Source organism: Astatotilapia calliptera, chromosome 3, assembly GCF_964374335.1.
Source record: "Astatotilapia calliptera chromosome 3, fAstCal68.1, whole genome shotgun sequence".
NCBI lineage: Eukaryota > Metazoa > Chordata > Actinopteri > Cichliformes > Cichlidae > Astatotilapia > Astatotilapia calliptera.
In genome coordinates this window covers 33,485,233-33,512,691 of record NC_137424.1, presented here as the reverse complement: position 1 = coordinate 33,512,691, position 27,459 = coordinate 33,485,233, and the positions used below count along the sequence as shown (strand labels likewise).

The following is a 27,459-nucleotide window of genomic DNA, read 5'->3' as shown; positions in this document are numbered from 1 at the left end:
CTGAGCCTTATGTTTCAGAGTGGTGAGGAATGAGTATATATTAAATTAATGATATGAGTGTATAAATTGGTTAGCCTTCATCATGTGACTAATTGACTGGTGTGCTACACTTATGATATATGATATATTTTATCAGTGAGTAAGCATTGGACAAATCGTTGATTATTAAACATGAGCTTTATTTGCAGACAGGGTTTATTCTTCCTATACATTATTATTAACTGTCAGCTTTACTGATACTACTTAAGACAACAAATTATAACAATGTTATAATAATGAGAGTGAAAAACTTCACACTGAATCTGCACATTATGGAAGAGAAGCTTTATGAATACAGTGGAATCAGCGAAAGAGACAGACAATATGCTACAGTTCATCTTTATGCCCCTCTAGTAATACTAACCACTTCATAATTCCACTTAGTTTCTCTTCATTGTCCTTGAGTTCTGCAGCTTTTAACTCAAGGTATTTGCCTTTGTACTTCTTGGTAGCATCCATGAGCTTCTTTAGGTCATCCATGAAATGCCGCAATGGCGTGAGCAGTTTAAACTCTTCCACTGTATTTCTCATTTTAAATAGGTGGTCTATTAAGCGCGTAGCATCATCATAGATTAGTGGAGTATAAATTCTATCTAGCTTGTTTTCAGCCTGACAAAAAAAACCCAAAGCAAAATCAATACATATATCCTTTTTATATCATTTATATATCAAAGATATAAAAAGATACATTGATGGATTTTATTTATAGTTATTTGTTTTTTTTGGCTTTGCTAATTCCATAACATTAGAAAGATTTATATTAGCAGTGACAGACTCTCATCCATAACATGAACATTGACACTGACCTTCTTTCTCAGTACTTCTTCCTGTAGTTTCTCAACATTTTCTCTCAGTTCCTCCTGTATATTCAGAGGGAATGTCAACAAACATGTGAGGCATGTGATTATGCCAAAATGGAAACAAAAACAGTCATTTTACTTGGGTGGTCCGTGACCCAATACAAAAACAATGCAATTTTAAAAAAACAAAACTAATCAATAATTTTACCAGTTGATCCTCATCTATCAGTGAATTTGAAAGGTTAGCTGGATACAGCAGAGTGAAAATGATGAATAAGCCTTTGGTGACTGTGATCCCACTCACTTCTTTGCTTCTAGGCAAACCTGCTGCTGCCATCACTGTTCTGAAACAACAACAGAGAGCAAACTTACAAAGTAAACTTTTTCTTACTATGAGTCACGATATTAGAATACAATTTGACAACAAAATCTTTTCTTAATACAGCCTCACAGATCATACCTGGTATTGGAAGGAGAAGCGATGAATGACAAAATAATTGGATGATACACCACACATACGTTATATAAGACCTGGTGTTACCTCCTCTATGACACGGCTCACTTATGGGTGGGAAGGTCTGTGGGTGTATCCAGCTATATTTGTATTTACTTTTTTTGTGCATAATTATTTGTTCTTGTAATTTTATTAATTCAATATGAGTACAGTGAGCCAGTGAAACACAAACAAAATACTACAATAAGTTCTAAAAGTAAAAGAGAAAAAGCAGGTGGGTATCCTTTATGTTCACATACTTGAACTGTCACATTGTAACAACAAATATTGACACTGTCATAGTTAGCCACATGATGTTTTTTTTCCGTTTGAACAGAGTTTAAATGATCAAACAGACAAAGTGTAGCTGCGTAAGGGCCACAGACGCCTACACAGAAACCTCCATAGATTTTGAAATTTTAAAGGTACAGTCAGTTTTTTTGTAAGTTATGAAAACAAAGTGTCTAATTAAGTTTTCAAAAAACAAACAAACTGGTGGATCCTTATAAACTTAAAATTAATCAATTAAAAGTACAGAAGAGCAGACATCGGGTTGTGGAAGCCGCTAATGTGCCCTGGCATCTTAAATATACTGGCTTTTTATGCATGTGGCTAGAGAACGACAACACAGGGCTGGCCCCTGGCATAAAGTGCCTTTGTGGTTGTTTAGGTTAGCCCTAGCATCGCTAACCATAAGTTAGCCCCAGTAGTGGCTGGGCAAAATTGGAACAACTGCATCATAACTGTCACAGGCTGGGTCTCCGACCCAGCACTCTGAGTTTTCTTTGTATTTTTTGATATGTTATTAGTTTGTGTTATTTCCTATTTGCCTTTAGTTTAGGCAGTTATTGTTCCTGGGTTTTCTATGTTTTGGGGTTTTCTATTTATTTCATCACGTATTAGGTCTGTTAAGTTGTGTTGTCATTTCCCGTTTTATTCTGACAATGTCATGTGTTCTTTGTTCATTGTATTTAGCTTTCCTCTCCTGGTCCTGTCATTAGGTTTATGTCTGTCAGCTGTTTTCCCCCATGTGTCGCCACTTCCCCTGATCACCTCATGTCTGTATTTAAGCCTTTTGTTTTCTTCATGCCATTGTCAGTTCGTCTGTTTATCTCACCAGAGTTACAGTCATAGTCATAGTCTTAGCCTGTTTATTTTCCACCTCAGTCATAGTTATAGTTTTTGGTCTTAGTACCTTTAGTGTTTTGTTTCTTAGTGTTTTGCCAGCTTAGTGTTTTGTTTCTTAGTGTTTTGCCTGTTTGCTTTGGTCTCTTGGTTCATTTCCTGCCGTCATCGCAATAAAGGTTCACTTTTCTGTTAATCATTACTATTCCTCGTCATCATCTGCTTTTGGGTCCTGTTTCCGCACACATCGGCGCACCCCGCCGTGACAGAACGAACTGACCAGTCATGGACCCAGCGGATTCTGCTCTCACCGAGTGTCTGGAGGAGACTGCTCGGATCCAAGCGATCCTCGACCGCTTCTTTACAGCGCCCGATTTGAAGAGCAAGCTGGTAATGATTAACGTTGCTGAAGCTATTATGGAGAGGGATCCCCGCCTTCTCCAGCTCCCGGACTCACCTGCCATAGTTGATGCCTTTACGAGGATAAAGGAGATGCTGCAGGCCCAGGGACTGTCGAGTCAGGAAATGGCTTCCAGCACCCACCAGTCACAACAACCCCACAATCAGTCATCTCCATTGCTGCCTCCGGAACCTGAGTGTGTTCGTGTCGGTTCGCTGAGATTCGCCGCAGCGTCACCACCTCTCAGCTCACCAGTTTCCACGCCCTCATCACAGTCTCGCCATACTCCTGTCACAGTTCAGCGTGAGGAAGCGCCGCACACCATAGACTTGGACGACGACGAGCGCCAGTCTATATTCTGCGCTCTCTTGGAGGAGGAGCTCCGGTGGAAGCCGTGGCTCATTCCGGAGCACGAGCACTCTTTCCGGGGAACTCGACTGGCTCTCGGGGGACCTCGGAGTTACCAGGGACTTCCACCCATCGCTCCGCCGTCTTCCACTCCTAAGAAAAAGCAGCGTGCGCGCCACCGACGCTCCGTATCACAAACGCAAGTGAGTGATTACATTTTGGCTCCTCATGTTTTCTCTCAGGAAGTTGTTGAAATTGACACTACTTTTCCGGTTAATGAGCCCGGCTATACAGAGACTGTTTGCCCTGGAAAAGCTAGCCATCAGGCTCAGCTAAGCTGCTGTGGGACTGCTATCCAGGCCGGTTTGGAGCTGGAGACGGAGGTACAGCTGGTGCAGCCAATTTCAGTGTCAGCCGGAGGGCCCGGGGAGCCCGTCCGGCCTCATGTTTCGTCTGCTGGAGGTTCAGGAGAACCCAGCCAGCTTCATGCTTCATTTGCTGGAGGTTCAGGAGAACCCAGCCAGCTTCATGTTCTGTCTGCTGGAGGTTCAGGAGAACCCAGCCTGCTTCATGCTTCGTCTGCTGGAGGTTCAGGAGAACCCAGCCAGCCTCATGTTTCGTTTGCTGGAGGTTCAGGAGAACCCAGCCAGCTTCATGCTTCGTCTGCTGGAGGTTCAGAAGAATCCAGCCAGCTTCAGGCTTCGTTTGCTGGAGGTTCAGGAGAATCCAGCCAGCTTCATGCTTCGTCTGCTGGAGGTTCAGGAGAATCCAGCCAGCTTCATGCTTCGTCTGCTGAAGGTTCAGGAGAACCACACCAGCCTCATGCCTCGTCAGCTGGAGGGCCCGGGGAGCCCATCCAGCCTCATGCCTTGTCAGCTGGAGGGCCCGAGGAGCCCATCCAGCCTCATGCCTCGTCAGCTGGAGGGCCCGAGGAGCCCATCCAGCCTCATGCCTCGTCAGCTGGAGGGCCCGGGGAGCCCATCCAGCCTCATGCCTCGTCAGCTGGAGGGCCCGAGGAGCCCATCCAGCCTCATGCCTCGTCAGCTGGAGGGCCCGAGGAGCCCATCCAGCCTCATGCCACGTCTGCTGGGGGGCCCGAGGAGCCCGTCCGGCCTCATGCCACGTCAGCTGGAGGGCCCGAGGAGCCCGTCCGGCCTCATGCCACGTCAGCTGGAGGGCCCGAGGAGCCCGTCCAGCCTCATGCCTCGTCAGCTGGAGGGTCCGAGGGGACTCATCAGAGCCTTCAGCCTCGCCAGGCCCAGCCTCATCAGAGCCTTCAGCCTCGCCAGGCCCGGCCTCATCAGAGCCTTCAGCCTCGCCGGGTCCGGCCTCAGAGTCTTCTGCTTCTGCTACGCCTGGTCCGGCCTCTGCTTCTGCTACGCCTGGTCCGGCCTGTGCTTCTGCTACGCCTGGTCCGGCCTCTGCCTGTGCTTCTGCTACGCCTGGTCCGGCCTCTGCCTGTGCTTCTGCTACGCCTGGTCTGGCCTCTGCCTGTGCTTCTGCTACGTCTGGTCCAGCCTCAGCCTCTGCTTCAGCGTCACCTGGTCCTGTGCCCTCCAAGCCTCGGCCGGTACGCCTGACACTTGGGCGCCGCCGTCGCCTTCCGCACGGCCGGCCCCCTGAACTGTTTCCACGCCGTCGCCTTCCGCACGGCCGGCCCCCTGAACTGTTTCCGCCCCGTCGCCTTCCGCACGGCCGGCCCCCTGAACTGTTTCCACGTCACCGCCGTCGAGGTCGGCCCCCTGAACCGTTTCCGTGTCGCCGCCGTTGCCGTCCGCACGGACGGCCCCCTGATCACATGAACTATGGCTTTCTGGACCGTCACCCCCCGGGCCGGCCCCCTGATCACATGGACTATGACTTTCTGGACCGTCACCCTCCGGGTCGGCCCCCTGAGGAGTCATGAACTGTTCCCTGCGCTCCTGTGATTTTGATGGACATTTTGGGTTTTTTTGGCCTTGTTTCTGGCCCTCCGTCCTGGACCCCCACCGCCCTCCCTTGGTGGGTTGTTTTTGGTTTTGTTTTTCGAGGTTTTAGGGCGTCTGGAATCCGCCCTTAAGGGAGGGGCTCTGTCACAGGCTGGGTCTCCGACCCAGCACTCTGAGTTTTCTTTGTATTTTTTGATATGTTATTAGTTTGTGTTATTTCCTATTTGCCTTTAGTTTAGGCAGTTATTGTTCCTGGGTTTTCTATGTTTTGGGGTTTTCTATTTATTTCATCACGTATCAGGTCTGTTAAGTTGTGTTGTCATTTCCCGTTTTATTCTGACAATGTCATGTGTTCTTTGTTCATTGTATTTAGCTTTCCTCTCCTGGTCCTGTCATTAGGTTTATGTCTGTCAGCTGTTTTCCCCCATGTGTCGCCACTTCCCCTGATCACCTCATGTCTGTATTTAAGCCTTTTGTTTTCTTCATGCCATTGTCAGTTCGTCTGTTTATCTCACCAGAGTTACAGTCATAGTCATAGTCTTAGCCTGTTTATTTTCCACCTCAGTCATAGTTATAGTTTTTGGTCTTAGTACCTTTAGTGTTTTGTTTCTTAGTGTTTTGCCAGCTTAGTGTTTTGTTTCTTAGTGTTTTGCCTGTTTGCTTTGGTCTCTTGGTTCATTTCCTGCCGTCATCGCAATAAAGGTTCACTTTTCTGTTAATCATTACTATTCCTCGTCATCATCTGCTTTTGGGTCCTGTTTCCGCACACATCGGCGCACCCCGCCGTGACAATAACGCTACATCTCAATATGGACTTTTGATTATCCTAACACTGAATAAATGGCTCCTAAAAGAATATCTAGGTGCTCAAAAGAAAAAGAAATAAAAAGAAAATCGGAGATGGAAAAAATAAAATAAATATAGGATAAAGGTAAGTATTATTTATTGACTCTACCGGAGTGAATTTGACGATTCTTATTTCAAATGGTCAACTTCTTATATCAAAGTCGTGTTTGAATATATGTAACAGTAAATAGCCACAGTACCTGACCTGCTGGCTCAACATAATAGATGAGATGATGACTCTGAAGCATTTCTTCTGAGAACATACTTATTTTATGACAGTTCGTTCGCCAACCCAAGTGGATTTGTAACGTGCGGTGGAGATGAAGCCAACTGCGGAGGTGTGCAGGTGGATGGCAAATGAGCAAAAGCTTCTAACTTTGCAAAAGTACTCATTTATTTAAAATATCAAAAATAAAAGTGCTACCTCTACTACACATTACTTTTGAGCACACTAGTCCGTGTACACACGGAAGAATCCATTACAGAGAGATGGTACGAAGAAGAGCAAAAAATCAGCTCAAGAGGACGAAGGCAAGGAAGACAGCAGGTCCGGATGGAATCTGCTCCAGACCGCTCAGGGACTGTGCAGACCAGCTCTGTCAGGTGGCCCTGTACATCTTCAACCTGAGCCTGAGCCTGGAGAGGGTTCCTGAACTGTGGAAGACTTCCTGTGTGGTTCCGGTGCCAAAAATCGCACACCACAGGGAGCCCAACCACTTCAAGCCTGTTGCCTTGACTTCTCATCTGATGAAGACCATGGAAAGGCTCATCCTGCACTACCTTCAGCCACTGGTGGGCTCAGTGATGGACCCCCTGCAGTTCGCCTACCGTTCTGTAGTCGGGGTGGATGACGCTGTCATCTACCTGTTACACCGATCCCTCTCTCACCTAGAGCAGGCGGGGAGCACTGTGAGGATCATGTTTTTTGAATTCTCCAGTGCTTTCAACACCATCCAACCTGCAGTACTGAGAAGGGAGCTGGAGGGAGCCGGAGTAGGCAAACAGCTGACTGCATGGACCATCGACTACCTTACCAACAGACCACAGTATGTGAGGCTCGATGACTGTGTGTCCTAGGTGGTAATCTGCAGCACGGGGGCACCACAGGGCACGGTTCTCTCACCTTTCCTGTTCAGCCTTTACACTTCAGACTTCTGTTATAATTCGGACGATTGCCATCTACAGAAGTTCTCAGATGATACAGCCATCATTGGATGCGTATCAGACGGCAATGATCAGGAATACAGGGGGGTCATCAGCGACTTTGTAGGCTGGTGTGAGACCAACGTACTCCAAATCAACGCCAGCAAGACAAAGGAGATGATCATAGACTTCAGGAGGAAGTCACCCCCTACAACACCGGTGAACATCCAAGGGAAAGACATTGAGATAGTGGACTCTTATAAGTACCTGGATGTTCACCTCAACAATAAACTGGACTGGACTACAAATACAGACATCCTGTATAAGAAGGGCCAGAGTCGACTCCACCTGCTGAGGACACTGAGGTCCTACGGAGTCTGCAGGACATTAATAAGGACATTCTATGACACTGTGGTAGCATCTGCCCTTTTCTATGCAGAAGCCTGCTGGGGGAGTGGATGCACGGACAGGGACAGGAGCAGGATGGACAAACTGGTGCGGAGGTCTAGCTCCGTGTTGGGATGTCCCCTGGAGTCTGTGGAGGTGATTGGCGAGAAGAGGATGTTAGTAAAGCTGACATCCATCATGAACAACCCACATCACCTACTGCATGAGTCGCAGATCATTCATCCCAACAGCAGTTAGACTCTATAACTCCTCAATCACGATGTCATAAGTCACTGGACACTGTGAACATCCACGGTCACCACTTCATGCATAATGGACCTTCCATGTGTATGGACATGTGCAGGTATATATGTATGCATATGTATATTTAGTGTGTTCATGTGTGTGTGTACATGTCTATACATAGGAATAGTAGTGGTACAATAGTTATGTCAAGCTATATAGTTTATGTCTTGCATATTTCCAACCATATCCTTAATCACATACTGTGTATGCTACCATTGTATATAGTGTATTGTCTTACTTTTTTTTCATTGATTGTACTTATTTGTATTTTTGTATTTCCTTGTGATATCTGTACCTGCGTTGAGGTAACGCAAAAATTTCCCCGTCGTGGGATCAATAAAGTCTTATCTTATCTTATCTTATCTTAAATAAGGGGGTGACACACCAGTCATGAGACAGGAGGCGCCATTATGCAGCGATACACTGCATTACAACAGCAACTGTTACAAATTGTAGACAAAAATAATGACCAAATAACCTCGTACTGTTTTCTTGTATATACGGCAAATCTTTTCACCTGACAAACAGCAACTAGAAAGTAATAAATTTATCATTAATTTTTGCTAATGTCTTTTTCATTAGAACAAGATATACTTGCTACTCATTTTTTATTCATATTGATTTTTCATTGCTATTTATTTGTTCTTTTCAATGTTATGTTATTTTTCATTTTCTTTACTGATATACCTTTTATACAAGTTGCTTTCTTTCTTCACCTAGCAGTGTGGTGGCTGTGCTGGAAGTGTTTTGGGGCTTCATATAAAATCTCAGTTAGGGCCATCGAAATCTTAGGGCCAGCCAGAAGGCAAAGGAGAAAAGAACTCATAAGCATTTGTGAGCCATGGGGACACTCAATGTAATTCTAGGCTAATCTAATTACTTGTAGCAATAGGAAATGAGCTGGTTGTCATACTGACACATGGATTTTGAAAAAACAAAAAAACAAAAACTAAAAGTTTGTCTTATGTGGTTATTATAGCTAGGATTATGCAGGGGTTAAGAAAAGAGAATTCAGCTGAATGATTGGAGAGTACAGTCTGCAATCTGATGACATCTAGTGGTGAGATTTTACACAATACAACAATCAATGAATTATACTTTTGTCTAATAAACTGTTATGATAACTGCTTTAAAGCCACTTCATATTTTAACAAAATCTTCACTGCTTTTTTTTTTCAAATTTAGTATATGTAGTGTAATAATTTAACTACCGTAGAATTGAATTCATAATAAGTTGGTTCACATTCTTTTGAACTTTCTCTTGTAATTTTATGTTTTGTTTTGTTGCCTTGATATGTCAATATATGAAATTTGTCATTTATCCAAATGCCAAGTTATTTATAATCAGAAACCTTCTGACAAGATTTGAGAAAAGCGGAAATGTGACAGTTGAATGGCGATAACAGTGACAGGAGAATAATGTAAACTTTAATAAGTCTGACCTGAATTCAGTGCCAGTTTTGGTCATTAAGCACAGCTTGGACCAAATCAAAGTAATGCTGCAGGTTTTACATGTTAAGTTGAAGAGAATCAGGAATGAAGTATTATTATATATTGTGTCACTTATATATAATTGTAAATAAGAATTAGTTAACAAAAAACACAGTGCTATCAATATAAATTGTTAAAATGAAGTAAAAAGGAGTTGGCCTAGAATCAAGTTTTCCACAGGTAATACATCCATCATATTTCAGATTTTATTTAAAGTGTATAACTGAATGAAAATGAATCACAGTTCAGGCAATAAATGATGTCCACCTCTTTCATGAAAACATAGTATATCTAAACAACATGTATTTATTTTGAAGATATTAAATAGAAACCGTTAGAGTTCATTTCGTTTCTCCTCTAGAAATTTGATGATGTTCTTTAGTTCTTCCAGTTTCTTTTCATTGTCCTTCATTCTTGCTTTATTGTGATCTTCCGCCCCATTAAACCAAACCCTGGATTTGTCAATGAAGCGACTAAATTTGTTCATCAGTTCCAGCAATGGTGGAAAATCCTCTGCCATTGATGATGTCTTTATTAGTTCATAAATAGAATAAAACTGCTCTATTTTTTCATCATATTCTCTTGAATTGGTTGCTTTACTGTACTCGTAGTCTGCCTAATGAAGAAAATAACGATGTTTAGTTGTGGAATGTAGTTTCATGTCCACATTTGGCTGACAACATGTGATCAACATGAAACTGACAGACTAACCTTCATTCTGGCTGCTCTTTCTTCTAGTTTCCAAAGTTGTTCTTTGAGTTTCTGAAATTTGCAGAAAGAGGTTGTAAGTGTGTCAGTTGCTTCGCCGCACCACATACAAACATCTCGAACTGAATAAAAAAAAAAAATCCAACCATTAATGAGCTTGTGGTGACTTGCAGTGACAGATAAACATGTATTGGTCATATGACAAAAGAAGCTAAAAGATTTACCAAAAGTTCCTTATTGCTCAGTGAATTTGCAACATAAACCAATGACAGCAGAGAGAAGATGAAAAAAATCAGTCCTCTGTTTCTGGATAAGGCTGATCCTGCCATCCCTGTTTGAAAAAAACTGGTATCAGTTTGAAAGAAAATAACTAAATATTATTGAAAAAAGAATTCAATGGATGTGTCCTGTTTATTGATATATTGTATAGAATATATTAAATGTAAACCATCTCACTGTAGAGTGTTACTGATCTTACCTGCCTGGTGAATGGAGTAGGAGTTGCTTTACTGTACAAGTCAGGGCTGAAAACACAGTGAGACGACACGCTGCAAATGGCTTATATTCTCTGGTGTTAGTTCACTAATGTCACATCTCATGTGTGTGAGCTGCCCTTTTGCTTTTCTTTCCACAGAAATAGTGTCGGTCAGACCCACTTTACAGGAATTAAGGGTCATCAGTTACTCTTGTGACATTTAAAGAAAAAACTGACAGAAGCCACCGACAGCAAAGGCACGAGAATGTGGTTAACACATTTTAACCACAAAGACAAAAAGGAAACCAGTCATGATACAATGGTAGAACTGTCATTTTTGTTAAACAAGAGAATAGCAGAGTCTCAGTTTTTCCAATAATATCAGTGAACCAAATATGATGTAAGGTGATGTTAGGTTTGTATACTGTGTTCTACTGTTGTACTATTCATGCGTCACTAATTTTGTGCCACTTTTGTTAGTCGCTACAATCAACACAGGAAGTTAGTAATAACATATAATAAATGTAAATAGGTGGTTATCAGAATACAGTTTTTTCTTAGAGCTTCTACAAATACCAGGATCCACAGTTATTTTAACATGCACATCAATCTGATTGTCACTGATCATTTCAAATCATTTGAAATAAAAAAATATTTTACACAAAGCTTTACTGAAGCATCAAATATTATGCTGTGTATTGTTGCTTGTATCTTTCATGCGACGGGAGTATAACATAAACCTCGCTGATACTTTATTTATATAACTGAATACAATATCTAGTAGATTATAAGCTACTTTAAATAAATAATTACAATATCAGTATAATCCAGTTAATACTATGGAATAAAATTGCACAAACACACAAAAGTAAACAGGGACAGAGGTTTCATTTATTTAAATTTGAAAAATCCATTAAGGCTAGCACTCACTTACAATGTTGCTGTGCATTTAAAGCAACGAATTTTTTTTCACCTACTTCCAAGGTGCATGGAGAAGACAAAGATCTGATGACGTGGAAGACTCCAGCCACACTTATAGTATTAGGGAACAACTTTATTAAGTGACCAAACCTTTTTTGTTTAAACATTTTGTGTTTAAATAAAAACAGGAAACAGAAAAAAATCCAAGTGGACCAATCACACCTTCACAAATAAACCAGCTGACCAAATTAACATTTAACAAGGTGGCGTTGGCTAATTGGTTAATTGGTTAAGCAAAAGCCGAAATAGGTTCTGGACCGAACCACTACAGATTGAAAGGGGAGGAAGGAAAAAAATCCCTGCATATATTTAAAGCAATACAAAATATAATGCGCATAAATGATAATGGGTCCAAATGAACATTAGAGACGTTTTTGTGAAACAAGGGAATAGTCCAGGTTTCCAGTATTTTCAATTTTCAGTTTGACATTTATTATATAGCTTTGGAAACATTCTCTATTATTTAGATGGATATCTTAACGATATCTTAACAGTTTTCAAATGAGCAATATAAGCATGGGAATGTAATAAATCATTTAACCATCCATATAAACACATTTCTTTATGACATGTAGCAAAACATTGTAAGTCATTGACTACTGCCAGATTTACTGATGCAGTTCAACACACAATCTATGTGTTCAGTGGTTTTTGTTTATATTAGCTCTCTAAAATGAAAATGTCTACAAGCTGATCAAGTCATCACACTTTGTAGCACACTTGTACACAAAGTCTTCCTCAGTGAAAACATTTCAAACTAAAGCTGCTTAGTATAGAAGAAGTTTTACACAGGCAGTACATACAATAGCAGAAACAGACCAATGTGTTGTGTCTGTAATGATTAATATGTTACAGTTCGCCTTTGTGCTTCTCTAGGTGTGTTATCCGCTCCATCACAACACTTAGTTTCTCTTCATAGCCCTTGATTTCTGCAGATGTAGTTTCAAGGTATTTACCTATGTACTCACTGAATGCCTCGAGGAATGTCTTTAGGTCATCAATTATCTCCAGCAGTGGAGGAAAATTCAACACTGGTGCAAAATCTTTCCTTAGCACTTCAGACAAAGACTTCATTATGTGTGGCATATCATCTAACAATTCTGGTATGTAGGTTCTGTCAATCTTGTTTTCAGCCTGAAGGAAAAAATAAAGCCAGAGGAACAAAAAAAAAACAAGAAAGAAAATAATTAAGTCTATTATGTTACAAAAAAGCTTTGCATGATGGAAAATGTTGATTTGCTTTGGTGGTTTATAGTTATAGACCCTCCAGATTGCTCCTCCATTTCCACAACATGGATACTGACTGACTTACCTTCCATCTCAATGCTTCTCGTTGCAGTTTCTGAACATTTTCTTTCAGTTCCTCCTGCAAATAAAGAGGAAACATCAACAAACATGCACGTGAAGCATGTGATTATGCCAGAAAACCCCCAAAACACTGTACATTTGAATGTAATGACTTAGTTGTAGAAGTGCTCAATTTAGCTGTTCGTTTGGAAAGTCAACAATCGCTTTACCAGTTGGTCCTGCTCTATTAGTGAACTTGAAAGGCGGATCAGACACAGAAGAGTTAAAATGATGTATAAGCCTTTGGTTGTTATGACACCACTCAGTCCTTTGCTTCTGGACAAATCTACTGCTGCCATCACAGTTCTAAAACAACACAACGAAGTAAAGTCTTTAAATTTCACTGGACATGATGTATTAAAAATCTGCATACACTATCTTCTCACAGTACAGTGTTGCTCTTCTTACCTGCTACTAAAAGGAGTCATGAATAATAGCATGAATGTTGAATGACAACACAACACAAAATGCTTTATAGACTCCTTGAAAAGGCTAGCCTGTGGGCGGGTAGGTGGGCGGGTGTTTAGGTGCACTGTGGTTCTGTCAAAGTATGGATTTTAACAACGCTTTATCTAATAAGGAAGTATAACTTTTGAGGTTAGAAACCTCTTTTGAACCAGAGTCTTGGACAGGCAGCTTTTAACAGGCATGTTTAATGATTCCCGTTTAATGTTAACTGAAGAAAACTCACCTGACCAGGGAGACGCATTCAAACTCAACATAAAAGGCCATGCTGCTAACTAATGCAAATGCAATGAAGAATTAAAAATAATAACAGTTTGCTTTTTAAGTTTGTGCTTTCTGTTCATTATTATTATTATTATTATTATTATTATTATTATTATTATTGTTGTTGTTGTTGTTGTTGTTGTTGTTGTTGTTGTTGTAATGACAGACTTTCACCTTTGGCACTGACTGTATAAAAATGGATTTATATCATATGTTGAGCCTGAAGGGTTTAAAGTTCACAGTTAGAGGAACTTGGAAATTAGGAAAAGACTGTTGCTGTAAATCTTCATTATATGTGTGTTACAGAGGATGGGACAGTCTCCAAAATCAGCGTGAGGTCCATTAGTATTTATAGACAAATAATCAGAATAAATAATTCTCTACTAGTTTGTCATTCATTTTTGGTCACACTGAAGAAAAAGTAAGTCTTGTTAATACTATGTTTCAAAAGGGAGGAATGAATTATGATATGAAACCCTGGATGATCTTCTTTTGGCTTATAACCTAATGACTTTGTGACAACATATTAGACAATGAATTTCTGGTTTTCCATCAGACCCACCCTTCAAGCCTCATATCAAGACTTGAAAATCAGACTTCAGAAACAAAAGATTTCCCATTATGACAATTATTTCAGAGATTCAAAAAAGGACGCGTAACATGATTTATTTATTTATTTTACATAATATATTTATTAAAATTGTATTATGATGTCAAATCATTGGACAAGAGCGGCAAAACTAAAAGAAGTTCTCTGGGAATAAAGATAACTTTTATTGCATCAAACATTTACTTATTTAAAAAAGTTGCAGATAATTTCATAAGAATATGTTTGGAAAATTATATAAAAACAATATTTTTCCACTGAGACGTAGACAGAACGTAACTGTTACAACTCAGTAGCTTGTTTCTCTTGTTCTTGCAGCAAAGCCAGTCTCTCGTCTAAATAAATTCTAGCAATCTTTAAGGCTTTCCTTGCAATGTTAGCCATTTCCATCAGGTCTGAAGAATATGGCAATGTCTTCACTAGTTCCAACTGAGGAAGAAATTGCTTCTTTTTTTCTTCAAATTCCTTTGAGGCAGTCAGCATGCTGTACTTGTGTTGTGCCTGATGGGGAAAATACAACTTTTAGCATTTAAATTCATTGTTCAGTCTTACTTTGTGCCACATAGACTCCTGTTTCCTACACATCCATGTATTAGACTTATACGGATGTCATATCGATTTTTTTTTACTTCCTAATTTTATGAATTCATGTTGTATATTTCTAAACAAATGTAATCTGCAGACTGACTGGACCACCTTCAGTCTCTCTTCTTCTTTTACAGCTTTGCGGAGTGTTTCCTTGAATAGTTCCTACAATTTCCCAGAAAGAAGCAGAGCACAGTGTGTGGGCTAATATAATGAAAACACACATGAAAACAAGTAAATTCTTAATTTTCTCAAAATTAACAAAAGCAAAATTATTCATTTACCAGTTTTTCACTGTTAGCCAGTGAATTTGAAAGCTCGAATAATTTTGTGATTGTTGCATTTCTATGCTTGTGTTCTGCCTGAGAAAAAAAATCACAGTTACATGTTAGTTTATTAGTTACAGTTATTAGAGATGCATGACATATAAAACTTGGAGACTGACCAACCTTCATTCTGTTTGTTTCTGCTATTGCTATCTTCATTTGTTCCTGAAATTTGAGACAATGGAAACTGCTCAGCGAAGTATAAAGCACATTTCATTTAAAGAAAAATGCTGATAACTTGCAGTGTATGTTAACAAGTTAACAAATAAATTGCAAGGATGTTATGCAAGGATGAATTCACCACATAGTCCTTGGTTTTCAGTGAATTTATGACGCGAACGAGACACAGTAGAGAAAAGATGAAAAACAGGCACTTGTGTTCTCTGACACAAGCTTGTCCTCTGGTTGCGGATAAGGCTGCTGCCATCGGCCCTGAAGTTAAAACAGAATATCAAAAATAATGGAAAATGGAGAATTGTAGTTGAATACATATGCTGATATTTTTAAATATTTTGATCAGACAGAGCTAAATGTAGGATGTCGAGACCGGCTTCACCTTTCATGAACATGAAATCAAGTAAACATGAGGTACAGTAAGTGGTACGTGCTGTGCTGAACATAAACACACAACCAGAATGCAATCTTTTACTCACTCAATCAGACACACACACACACACACATACACTGACATGCTGTACAATGCTATCGGTCTTACCCATTTGTGACTTGAAGAAGAAGTAATCTACCGTAGGGGTAAGGAATGACAACACGGTGAGATGACTCGCTGCAAATGCTTTATGTTCTCTTTTGTCACTTCACTTATCATCATCTCACATGTGTGAGCTACCCTTTCAGTTTCATTTTCAGTGCTTTACACTTTTTGGGAATAGACAGCTGCCAGTTATTATACTATAAAAACCCTCCAAAAGCTTTCCACTCTAAGCTCTTCTTTCATTGTATAAAAAGTGACTAGGAACCATTTTATAAGATTTTAGGGTAGGGTAGGTAATTAGCAATGTTTACTAACTTTTAGTAAAATTTGTTATATCCACCCATGAGAAATAGCTTTTGCACAAACCTATTTTGAAATGAATTCTCTGTAGTAATAATGTATTGTAAGCTGATAAAAATATACTAATAATAATGTATTAGTATTTGTTAAATATGAGTAAATATTATTTTCCATTTAATAGTAAAGATATATTTGATCAGTAAGGATGTTTCCCAGTCATTCAGTCAGGAAAATAATGTGCATGGATTTATTTTAAAGCAGTTACACAAGAGAATGCACATCTAGAGCTCAGATTCAGTAACAATTGCTGGTCATTTCCAAACTGTTGCAGTTGAAGGAAGAGGTTTCTGGAACAAAACAGAGCTTGTTATAATTTCTTTAGAGTAAACAGAAACTATAACAAGCTATAACAGCATACTGTTTAACATTTAGAGATTGTTTTTGATTGAAATTTACACCTTTATGGAGAAACATAGTCCTTGTTGTCCAGTCCAAGCTTGGCTGCAAAAGGCAACCCTGACTTTTGGATTATGTCAGTGGTGTTACCATGTGTTTGGTATCATGTTTCTGAAAGCAGTTAGGAGGAACTGTGTGGCAATGTCAAAGTTGGTGCCACTTTGATATTGCTTTCAGATCTCTTTTGGTTACAGCTCTCAGGGTCTGGAGTTTCTACATGTTCCTAAAAACAATAGATGCCTCTTTTGTTTTTAGGGATTTTTGTCTCTGCAATCTGCAAGACTGGAAACACAGTATTCACATTGTTGATTGAGTACATTTATTAGTGCATCATTCAGTGATCTACATAATGTGGTAGGCTTTATCATGCACATCTGACCTAAATGTTATTGAACATAACTGGAAATTAAGGAAATAACACATGCAATGGATTTTCTTTCTTTCTTTCTTTCTTTCTTTCTTTCTTTCTTTCTTTCTTTCTTTCTTTCTTTCTTTCTTTCTTTCTTTCTTTCTTTCTTTCTTTCTTTCTTTTAATAAAACATGCCTCTTACACAGTTACGTCCAAGTTTTTGGACAATGATATATTTTTTTGTAATTTTGCCTCTGTACACCACAGCGGTGGATCTTTAAAAAAAAAATACACGTGACAGACTTGTATGCTTGATTTAACCTTTTAGAGTCCAGGGATTCACCAATTCACATGACTGATTTAAGATGGCCTAGCAGTGACATGGAGTATTCGTAGAAGTGTTAAAATGAATTCTGAAGTGTAGAAGTTCAGCCAAATACTGCATAACTGAGCAGAGAGTGCTTAACAGTGCAAATGGACAATGACCCAATGACCCATTATTTCTTTACAATCAGCACCAGGGGGCAGTATTCGACTGTGTTAAATGTGTTGCTTTTCAGAAGAAGCTGTTTGCGCTTCTTAGTACAGCAATTCAGTCACATATGCAGGCATGTATGTGCGTGTATATATAGACCAGAAGTCCTTTATTTAGTTTAGCTGATGACAAATAAACACATCATGAATAGTATCATTCATCATGACTGACAGTTCATTGTTTTTAGTGTACAATGTGATTAAACTGTAGAATAAACTTCGCAATCCTGATTGATCATTAGACTGCGATTTGAAAGCTTTTGATCTCTAATCTGGAATCCAACCTGCTTCAGAGCGTCCCAGGTTCACAGCAAAAGTTAAAATACACCCTGTAAGAAATGAACAACCTTGATAGCAGCAAACACCCAGCGTTAACCCTGAAGTTTCATTTTGCTCTTAGTTTTTGAGTAATGTTTTAGTTACACTCTAGTAACTTGAATTTTTTAGTTTTTGTGTTTATCTTAGTTATTTAGATTCAACTTTTTGTTGAGTGTTTATGTTTTGTATTTGGTTTCCTCAGTTTTCCTTTTTTTTATCCTGTTCAGTGTAATTTTTTTTTGTCTTTCTGTTTAGCACTTACACCCCCGGAGAGCAGTCATTTCGGGGTAGTACCTTAGACCCCCGCGGAGTCATCATTTTGCGTTTCTACCTTTAAAAGCCGGAGAGCAGTCAAATGCTGGAAGTGGAAGCTAAATTGGCTAGTCATTCATATGTATATTGGGTCGTTACCTAGGAATTCTGGAGGGAGGGGATTGGGGGAGAAATCAACACACATGAGTCTAGGTCCTTTGTTGCTGACATTTATTGATAAAAACAGTAGTTTCATTTCATGTTATTTCCTTTTTCATTTCAAGCAAGGAAGTGGATGTAGTTAGTAAGTAAGATATTTCAGACATTATTCTGACACAGAGGAGGAGATACTGGAATTATAATTAGTATCTATGCATGCATTTGTGATTTTGTTTGACCTTCCCATTGCTTACAGTACAAAAAACCAACCATTTGTACACATATGTACTAATAATAATAAAAAGTGAGTGCAACACTGCAACCCGTCACCCCGTCGTTCAGTGGTCGTTGATCAGTGGTCCATTGTGGCACCATTCAGAGCACTGGTACAATAGTACCAGCAAGATATGGGAAGACATTGCAAATGTACTTGGATTTTAGGTTGCAAGCCACCCAAAACTTGATCCCAAACTTGTCAGGTTTACTTGCAAACACTTGGAGTGTTTCAGTATGCCATCTTAGGGAGAACTCAACACACATGTAGGTCCTTTGTTGCTGACATTTATTGATGAAAATAGAAAAAAAACCAACCGTTTGTACACATGTTTACAAATAATAACAAAAATTGAGTGAGTACATTACAACATTTTCAGCAATCACTCACAATCCTGGCACTGCCACGGTATCTGTCGCCTGCATTTACCACATGTGTACCTGTAGCAGTGAACACATCGCACAGTGGCCTGATTTTTTTTGCATCTGTGTTTGACCTGACACGTGGCCCTTTTTCCAGGGCTCGGTGTGGAGGGTTGTGTCCGAAGCAACTGTTCTTTTCTTTCCTTCTTCGCAGCTACATGAGAGTGAGCCAATTCGGTTGCAAGGGCTACCAGGAAGTCCACCCGTCTTTCCTTCGTCCCGGTGCATTCTTGATACAGCACATGTGCATTCAGTGCTGCCATGTCAATCATGTTATAAAACACGGCAACTGGCCAGCGCCGTGTTCCTTTGCGGACAGTGTACTCCCGAACCATCTGGTCCATCACATCCACGCCACACTTTGTCTTGTTGTAAAGGGTGACAGTGTTTGGCTTCCTTTTGGTAGTGTTTTCGGTCTGAACCACGCTGTGCATGCTGCTAAGAATATATACTGTCTTCTTCCGTTTGGCCGCATACGCCGTCAGCGTGGCAGCAGAGGTTGAAAACACCTAAGAAATAAGATAAATTGTTAATTCCATAGCCCTTTTACACACAATGAAACACATAAACATAGAACCACAAAAGACCTGCAACATACCTGAGTGGTGAATTCATTGCGATCTGTCTGTCTAGTGGATTGAGGAATTTCCCTGCGAATCTTGTTGACTGTGCCGAGGATGGTGGTTTTCCGTCTAAGAAGTTTTTGCGCAAGTGAAAGCGATGTGAAAAAATTGTCAGTGGTAACATTTCTGCCCTTGTCCAGGAATGGTTCCATCAGCCTCATAACTACATTTTCGGAAAGTCTCTCCCCAGTGGGACGATTGGGGTCCTTGCCAAGATATGGGAAGACATTGCAAATGTACTTGGATTTTAGGTCGCAAGCCACCCAAAACTTGATCCCAAACTTGTCCGGTTTACTGGCAATATACTGCAGGAAACTGCACCGAGTTTTTGATGGGAAAAGCTGTTCATTGATGGTGATATGTAGACCAGGGTTGTAGCACGTGATGCAGTTGGTGACAAATGATCCCCACACACTGGAAATTGCTGCGAACTTATCAGTCTTTGCTCGATCACAGCGGGTGGACTTGTCATCAAAGCGTAGGTGTTGCATGATGTCTTGGAAGCGGTTTCGTGCCATAGTTCCAATTATCTGTGGGTTTCCCAGGTTTGCTGACCAGCAGTCATTTACAGATGGAACCCTGTAAACCCCCCGCAAGATGACAATAGCAATAAATGCCATTAGTTCAGGGAGGTCCATGAACCAACAAACATGCTCCGTTTGCTGTGCATGTTGAATAGTCCATTCTTGAATGCTACGAAGCATGTCAAGAGTGATGAAACACAGGAAGCTCTGAAGGCGACTCAAGATACTTCTCCTGGCCTTAGCCGTTGGCTCTCCATCTGCAGCGTACGGTTCTATAGGGGTGAAAGGGAGACGGGTCCCCACATGTTCTTCACGCCACACTGTGCCATCTTTCGCTGTCTCAGTCCCCAAACAAGCTCTCTTTTTCGGTGGAGAAGCAGTCTCCTCATCTGCAGTGTGAACAAATTCAAATTGTGAGCAATGGGAAGGTCAAACAAAATCACAAATGCATGCATAGATACTAATTATAATTCCAGTATCTCCTCCTCTGTGTCAGAATAATGTCTGAAATATCTTACTTACTAACTACATCCACTTCCTTGCTTGAAATGAAAAAGGAAATAACATGAAATGAAACTAACCGGAAGACTGATCAGACAGCTCTGAGTCCGAATCCGGCTGAACTTCTAGGTCTTCTCCATCCGAGTCACAAGGGTCGACTTCCGCCAGGATCATTTCCAACGCCTGCTGGGTGGTGAGTCTTCTCTGCATTTTCTTTCCTTGGAGAGGAGGTCCGTACACCACAGGATTCTTCAGGGCAATGAAGGGTTAGGCTAAGTGCAGTGAGATTGTATCATATATATACCCTTGATCACAATTGATCAGTGGGGTCAGGTCACACTGATCAGCGGGGTCACACCCCCGTCGTTCAGTGGTCGTTGATCAGTGGTGCCACAATGGACCACAGAACGACGGGGTGACGGGTTTCCTGCAGTATATTGCAAGTAAGCCTGACAAGTTTGGGATCAAGTTTTGGGTGGCTTGCAACCTAAAATCCAAGTACATTTGCAATGTCTTCCCATATCTTGCTGGTACTATTGTACCAGTGCTCTGAATGGTGCCACAATGGACCACTGATCAACGACGGGGGTGTGACCACATAACAATGCAACCCGTCACCCCGTCGTTCAGTGGTCGTTGATCAGTGGTGCCACAATGGACCACAGAACGACGGGGTGACGGGTTTCCTGCAGTATATTGCAAGTAAGCCTGACAAGTTTGGGATCAAGTTTTGGGTGGCTTGCAACCTAAAATCCAAGTACATTTGCAATGTCTTCCCATATCTTGCTGGTACTATTGTACCAGTGCTCTGAATGGTGCCACAATGGACCACTGATCAACGACGGGGGTGTGACCACATAACAATGCAACCCGTCACCCCGTCGTTCAGTGGTCGTTGATCAGTGGTGCCACAATGGACCACAGAACGACGGGGTGACGGGTTTCCTGCAGTATATTGCAAGTAAGCCTGACAAGTTTGGGATCAAGTTTTGGGTGGCTTGCAACCTAAAATCCAAGTACATTTGCAATGTCTTCCCATATCTTGCTGGTACTATTGTACCAGTGCTCTGAATGGTGCCACAATGGACCACTGATCAACGACCACTGAACGACGGGGTGATGGGTTGCAGTGTTGCACTCACTTTTTATTATTATTAGTACATATGTGTACAAATGGTTGGTTTTTTGTACTGTAAGCAATGGGAAGGTCAAACAAAATCACAAATGCATGCATAGATACTAATTATAATTCCAGTATCTCCTCCTCTGTGTCAGAATAATGTCTGAAATATCTTACTTACTAACTACATCCACTTCCTTGCTTGAAATGAAAAAGGAAATAACATGAAATGAAACTACTGTTTTTATCAATAAATGTCAGCAACAAAGGACCTAGACTCATGTGTGTTGATTTCTCCACACTCACTGCGGATGAGGAGACTGCTTCTCCACCGAAAAAGAGAGCTTGTTTGGGGACTGAGACACTCATCTGCAGTGTGAACAAATTCAAATTGTGAGCAATGGGAAGGTCAAACAAAATCACAAATGCATGCATAGATACTAATTATAATTCCAGTATCTCCTCCTCTGTGTCAGAATAATGTCTGAAATATCTTACTTACTAACTACATCCACTTCCTTGCTTGAAATGAAAAAGGAAATAACATGAAATGAAACTACTGTTTTTATCAATAAATGTCAGCAACAAAGGACCTAGACTCATGTGTGTTGATTTCTCCACACTCACTGCGGATGAGGAGACTGCTTCTCCACCGAAAAAGAGAGCTTGTTTGGGGACTGAGACACTCATCTGCAGTGTGAACAAATTCAAATTGTGAGCAATGGGAAGGTCAAACAAAATCACAAATGCATGCATAGATACTAATTATAATTCCAGTATCTCCTCCTCTGTGTCAGAATAATGTCTGAAATATCTTACTTACTAACTACATCCACTTCCTTGCTTGAAATGAAAAAGGAAATAACATGAAATGAAACTACTGTTTTTATCAATAAATGTCAGCAACAAAGGACCTAGACTCATGTGTGTTGATTTCTCCACACTCACTGCGGATGAGGAGACTGCTTCTCCACCGAAAAAGAGAGCTTGTTTGGGGACTGAGACACTCATCTGCAGTGTGAACAAATTCAAATTGTGAGCAATGGGAAGGTCAAACAAAATCACAAATGCATGCATAGATACTAATTATAATTCCAGTATCTCCTCCTCTGTGTCAGAATAATGTCTGAAATATCTTACTTACTAACTACATCCACTTCCTTGCTTGAAATGAAAAAGGAAATAACATGAAATGAAACTACTGTTTTTATCAATAAATGTCAGCAACAAAGGACCTAGACTCATGTGTGTTGATTTCTCCCCCAATCCCCTCCCTCCAGAATTCCTAGGTAACGACCCAATATACATATGAATGACTAGCCAATTTAGCTTCCACTTCCAGCATTTGACTGCTCTCCGGCTTTTAAAGGTAGAAACGCAAAATGATGACTCCGCGGGGGTCTCAGGTAGAAGCCTTCTTGACTTGACTGCTCTCCGGCTTTTAAAGGTAGAACGGTAGAAGCTGGGAATTCCAGTGTTAGTAGTTTTTTGTTTTAGTTGTCTATTGTGTCCTGCTTTGAGTTTTGGCTCCTCCTCATGATTTTCTTGATTGTATACACCTGTGTTTCACTCTCCCGCTCGTATGTAGTTCTCCTCAGCGCACGTGTGTGTGTGTGTGTGTGTGTGTGTGTGTGTGTGTGTGTGTCCTTGGTTCCCTTAATTCACTCCTTTGTTGTATATCTGGACTTTAAAGCAAACAAAAACATTGGAGAACATTTAACTTTTTAACATTTCAGTGTAATGTTTATTTCACAGATATATATATATCTACAACACAGATCAACAGAGATATGGATGGAAATATAAATTGTTGCAGTTCAATTAGATTTTTCCTCCTATTATTTTATGGAGTTTTTTCTGGCTTCTTACTGTTCTTGCAGCAAAGCCATCTTCTTGTCTAAATAGGTTCTGCTATTCTTCAGTGAACGCATCACAATGTTTAGCATTTCCCGTAGTGGTGGAGAATCATACGTCTTCACTAATTCCAGCTGAGGAAGAACTTGCCTCCATATTTCATCAAATTGTTTTGAGGCAATTCGAATTTTGTGCTCGTATTCTGCCTGATGGAGAAAAATACAACTGTTATTGTTACATTGTGTTGTGTACACTCCTATTACCTACACATCCTTCAGTTGCAGTTCTGTCAGTATGCTGTGTGTAACATCACTAAAGGCTTTGCAAATGACAAACTGTCTTAGTCAACATGTGAATAACCTGGAGACTGACTGACCCACCTTCAGTCTCTCTTCTTGTTTTAGAGCTTTGCGAAGTGTTTCCTTGAACATTTCCTGAAATTTCCCAGCAGGGAACAAACCATAAGGATTATGAGCTCAGTGAAAACAACTGCAAATGTAGGAGGGTCTAGTAGTCAATGAGGTTGTCGTGATATAAAAATACTGGAGTTTATGATAGAAATACATTTGTAATTGTTTCACATCAAAATAAAAGGTTAAGAAAATATGAAATTACCATCTGGTCCTTGTTAGTTAGTGAACTTGCAAGATCAAATAGTTTTGTGATGGTTGCATTTCTGTACTTCTCTTCTGCCTATAAAAACATATATTAAATGTCACTAAGGCAGTGTGATGCAAAATGCAATTGTTAATTTATATTTTTAAACATAACCTTTCTTCCTACACATATGGAAGACTTTCAAAGCCAACTTGTGAGCAACTCGGAGACTGATTGACCCACCTTCTGTCTTTCAGCCTCTTCTAATGCAGTTTTCATTTTTTCCTGAAATTTGAGAAAATAACAGCAGCTGAAGGATCTATATAACCTTTTGCAGATAAAGAAAAATTAATGAGCCCATCATTACGTGGGGTAAATCTGTAAAAATAAGTCTATAATTCGATTTATATTAAAAAAAAAGGAAAGTATTCAAGAATTATTCACCAGTTGATCCTCGGTCTTCAGCGAACTTGTGACATAAGCAAGACACAGCAGAGAGAAGATGAGAAACAAGCCTTTGGTAGTTCTGGCTGGTTCTCTGGTTCTTGATAAGTCTGCTGCTGCCATCGCTCTGAAAATGACAAGAGCTTGAGACAAAAAGGAAACAGAAAACTGTGGGTACATAAGGTTAATTCAGTCTTACTGAACAATGTTAATGAAATTACCTGTTAGATCAACTGAGCAAGAGCTGCCGTGCGGGTGAAGAATGAAAACATAATGAGAGGACATGCTGTAAATGCTTTTATATACTCTTGATATCACCTCAATCATATTACAGGGTGTGTGTGAGCTGCCCTTTCACCTTTGTTTTCAAAGGAGTAGTATTTGTCTGAACACTTTACTGGAATATGTGGTTGTCAGTTAACATAAAACACTATAAAAACACTCCTTTAACTTCCTGCTTCATGCACTTTCTGCCCTCCTTTTACATTTACTATCTATATGGTGTACACAGCACGCTGGAGCTTTCCATTCAGCAGGGTCCACTTGTCCAAAAGAATGAACAGTCTTAAAATTTTGAATGAATCATAAATGATAATGTGTCTTGTATCAAAGCTGAAAGCGCGTTGATGATTATATTCTGAGTACAATAGGGCAGACTATATTTGTCAATGATTGGCAGACAGTAGTTGTAGTTGAATTCGAAAATCATTTGCACTGTTTTTCACTACTGAAAATGATGCAATGAATAGAAGATACAAAGACAAGATGGAAGAGTAAGACCACAGTGTGGAAGCACAAGTAATTAAGAGATTAAGATTCAGATAAAGTGACGTTCAGCAGACTTTGACAATGCAGTAAAAATAAAATAAATAAAGGGGATTTTGTGTCTCCAGTTGGAAATAAACAAGCAACCTTTCATATGTAAAACAAATGTGTAAACCACTACACTATGGAACCACATACTATATATATTGAGTATTTTCAGATAGAGAATGAAAATCAGTTAAATCAAGCATGGACCCATGCTAAATGTTTTGTAATCATCAGTTTATGTTAATCATTCATCTTTCAGGCTGCAGTGCAAAAATTCTAGGTGGATGAAGTATAGTAATTACAAGTAAGTTTTCTATGCTTGAGTTTGGTATGACTTAAAGTACCACTGTAATATAGGAGTATTGCAAAATGGCAGCTTTCCAGAAAAAACTATAGTGATATTACTGTCATAAAATATATCAAGCTGTCCAGTAATACTGGACAGGGCAGCACGGTGGTTAGCACTGTTGCCGCACAGCAAGAAGGTCCTGAGTTCAATTCCACCATCAGGCCGGGGTCTTTCTGTGTGGAGTTTGCATGTTCTCCCCGTGTTTACGTGGGTTCCCTCCGGATACTCCGGCTTCCTCCCACCGTCCAAAGAAATGCAACTTGTGGGGATAGGTTAATTGGATAATCCAAACTGCCACTAGGTGTGAATGTGAGTGTGTGTTGGCCCTGCAACAGACTGGCGACCTGTCCAGGGTGCACCCCGCCTCTCGCCCTATGACAGCTGGGATAGGCTCCAGCGCCCCCCATGACCCTGAAAAGGATAAGCGGAAGTGGATGGATGGATGTCCAGTAATAACCCTGAGGGGTTAAAAGCAGCTTAAAAGAGGCTGATGCATGCATAAATCTCTACAATTCAGATAAAACATGTGAAAGCTAGTGTTGCTAATTTAACTGGGTTTTATTACCATTGGGTAGTAACTTGGAGATGATTAAAGTAATTTTACAGGGTTTCATTGACAAGTTAAGTAGAATTAACGTTAAAGTACCACAATGAATCACCAACAGAGCAATTAGTTTAAAACAAGACAGTGCCATTAATGAATAACTATAATATCAACGACTAGATGTAAAAATCAAGCTGTATCAGCTCAATGAGCTCTGGTATCAGTTTTGCAGAGAATACACCCGTCACGTGTTGAGGCTGCATACATAGTTATTTCATGTAATGGACATATTAATTTAAGTTTGATCTACTTTTGTGAAATACATAAATTTCATACTTGTGAAATTTAAGTGTATAAATAAGTAAAGGTTTTATTACTTAACAGAAAACAAACAGTCAGGAACAGTAAAAGCAAAATAAAGTTAAAAAATGTTTAAAATAGAAGTTCTGACCACCTTATTAACCAGAAATATAATAATAACAACAATAATAATAATAATAATAATTACTCAGTATTCTAAACCAATGTGTAAACACAATATTTTATATTATATTTAATTCAAAGAAGTTACACGGAAACTGTTACAGTTCATCATTTTGCTCCTCTAGGAATCGTAGGACGTTCTTCAGATTTTCCAGTTCCTTTTCATTTTCAATTACTGCCGCAGCGAAGCTGTCGTCTTGCTTTTTTAACCAAACCTTGGTTTTGTCAATGAAGCGACTCAAACTGTTTGCCAACTCCACCAGTGGTGGAAAATCCTCTGACCATGACGATGTCTTCATTAGTTCCATAAAAGAATGAAGCTGCTTCATTTTTTCATCCAGTTCTTGTGAGGATGTTGCTTTTCTGTATGCCTGATGAAAAAACATTTCGGACACAGATCAGATTTACTGGTATATGTATTGTGTGCTCTCTCACTGTACGTCAACATCAACAAAGATATGACTAATATGCATTTCTTGTTTCAAATTCCACTGACATGTGATCAACATGAAACTCACTGACTTACCTTCATTTTGGCTGCATTTTCTTCTGCTTTCCGAAGTTTTTCTTTGAATTCCTGAAATTTCCAGAAAGCGGTTGTAAGTGTTTCAGTTGCTTCAGCCCTACATAAAAAAATGCCTACCTCAATGAGCTCATGGTGACTTGCAGTGACACATAAAGGTGTAACTGCTGTAGTGTAAAAGCAGCTTTAGCAAGAATTCATTTACCAAAAGTTCCTTGTTGCTCAGTGAGTTTGCAACATAAGC

General features: G+C 40.1%; 4 protein-coding genes and 1 long non-coding RNA gene across 5 annotated transcripts; all 5 read right to left on the bottom strand.

The window, feature by feature from the left end:
* Positions 1–158: 158 nt before the first annotated feature.
* LOC145426268 (uncharacterized) lies at positions 159–1,395 on the bottom strand. The gene is made up of 4 exons (XM_080299895.1): positions 1,300–1,395; positions 1,048–1,183; positions 846–899; positions 159–648 (listed from the first exon to the last, which is right to left on the bottom strand). Exons 2-4 carry the CDS (start codon positions 1,174–1,176, stop codon positions 367–369), a joined length of 465 nt encoding a protein of 154 aa, XP_080156021.1. The 5' UTR covers positions 1,177–1,183; positions 1,300–1,395; the 3' UTR covers positions 159–366.
* Positions 1,396–9,490: 8,095 nt separating this feature from the next.
* Positions 9,491–10,646, bottom strand: LOC145426266 (uncharacterized). Its single transcript, XR_013906983.1, has 4 exons — positions 10,493–10,646; positions 10,239–10,345; positions 10,018–10,068; positions 9,491–9,922 (listed from the first exon to the last, which is right to left on the bottom strand). It is a non-coding gene; the product is annotated as an uncharacterized LOC145426266 (long non-coding RNA).
* A 712-nt stretch (positions 10,647–11,358) lies between these two features.
* Positions 11,359–13,304, bottom strand: LOC145426265 (uncharacterized). The gene is made up of 4 exons (XM_080299892.1): positions 13,226–13,304; positions 12,988–13,123; positions 12,783–12,836; positions 11,359–12,604 (listed from the first exon to the last, which is right to left on the bottom strand). The coding sequence occupies exons 1-4, from the start codon at positions 13,255–13,257 to the stop codon at positions 12,320–12,322; spliced, it is 507 nt and encodes a 168-aa protein (XP_080156018.1). The 5' UTR covers positions 13,258–13,304; the 3' UTR covers positions 11,359–12,319.
* A 906-nt stretch (positions 13,305–14,210) lies between these two features.
* LOC145426070 (uncharacterized) lies at positions 14,211–15,867 on the bottom strand. Its single transcript, XM_080299622.1, has 6 exons — positions 15,780–15,867; positions 15,366–15,496; positions 15,188–15,229; positions 15,023–15,100; positions 14,850–14,903; positions 14,211–14,654 (listed from the first exon to the last, which is right to left on the bottom strand). The coding sequence occupies exons 1-6, from the start codon at positions 15,781–15,783 to the stop codon at positions 14,436–14,438; spliced, it is 528 nt and encodes a 175-aa protein (XP_080155748.1). The 5' UTR covers positions 15,784–15,867; the 3' UTR covers positions 14,211–14,435.
* A 7,456-nt stretch (positions 15,868–23,323) lies between these two features.
* LOC145426261 (uncharacterized) lies at positions 23,324–24,723 on the bottom strand. Its single transcript, XM_080299888.1, has 5 exons — positions 24,504–24,723; positions 24,303–24,344; positions 24,078–24,155; positions 23,843–23,896; positions 23,324–23,668 (listed from the first exon to the last, which is right to left on the bottom strand). The coding sequence occupies exons 1-5, from the start codon at positions 24,681–24,683 to the stop codon at positions 23,474–23,476; spliced, it is 549 nt and encodes a 182-aa protein (XP_080156014.1). The 5' UTR covers positions 24,684–24,723; the 3' UTR covers positions 23,324–23,473.
* Between the last annotated feature and the right edge of the window lie 2,736 nt (positions 24,724–27,459).

What these genes read in the sequence shown, in the direction of transcription:
- LOC145426268 (XM_080299895.1), bottom strand. Translation starts at nt 1,176, where the DNA reads ATGGCAGCAGCAGGTTTGCCTAGAAGCAAAGAAGTGAGTGGGATCACA. An exon ending in TGATAGATGAGGATCAACTG is followed by an intron (nt 900 to 1,047) that starts GTAAAATTATTG and finishes CTGAATATACAG; the next exon opens with GAGGAACTGAGAGAAAATGT. An exon ending in AAGAAGTACTGAGAAAGAAG is followed by an intron (nt 649 to 845) that starts GTCAGTGTCAAT and finishes TTTTTTTGTCAG; the next exon opens with GCTGAAAACAAGCTAGATAG.
- LOC145426265 (XM_080299892.1), bottom strand. Translation starts at nt 13,257, where the DNA reads ATGCTATTATTCATGACTCCTTTTAGTAGCAG. An exon ending in ATGACTCCTTTTAGTAGCAG is followed by an intron (nt 13,124 to 13,225) that starts GTAAGAAGAGCA and finishes GTGTTGTTTTAG; the next exon opens with AACTGTGATGGCAGCAGTAG. An exon ending in TAATAGAGCAGGACCAACTG is followed by an intron (nt 12,837 to 12,987) that starts GTAAAGCGATTG and finishes CTTTATTTGCAG; the next exon opens with GAGGAACTGAAAGAAAATGT.
- LOC145426070 (XM_080299622.1), bottom strand. An exon ending in CAGAAACAAACAGAATGAAG is followed by an intron (nt 15,101 to 15,187) that starts GTTGGTCAGTCT and finishes TTTTTTTCTCAG; the next exon opens with GCAGAACACAAGCATAGAAA. An exon ending in AAGAAGAAGAGAGACTGAAG is followed by an intron (nt 14,655 to 14,849) that starts GTGGTCCAGTCA and finishes TTTCCCCATCAG; the next exon opens with GCACAACACAAGTACAGCAT.
- LOC145426261 (XM_080299888.1), bottom strand. Translation starts at nt 24,683, where the DNA reads ATGTACCCACAGTTTTCTGTTTCCTTTTTGTCTCAAGCTCTTGTCATT. An exon ending in TGAAGACCGAGGATCAACTG is followed by an intron (nt 24,345 to 24,503) that starts GTGAATAATTCT and finishes CTCAAATTTCAG; the next exon opens with GAAAAAATGAAAACTGCATT. An exon ending in AACAAGAAGAGAGACTGAAG is followed by an intron (nt 23,669 to 23,842) that starts GTGGGTCAGTCA and finishes TTTCTCCATCAG; the next exon opens with GCAGAATACGAGCACAAAAT.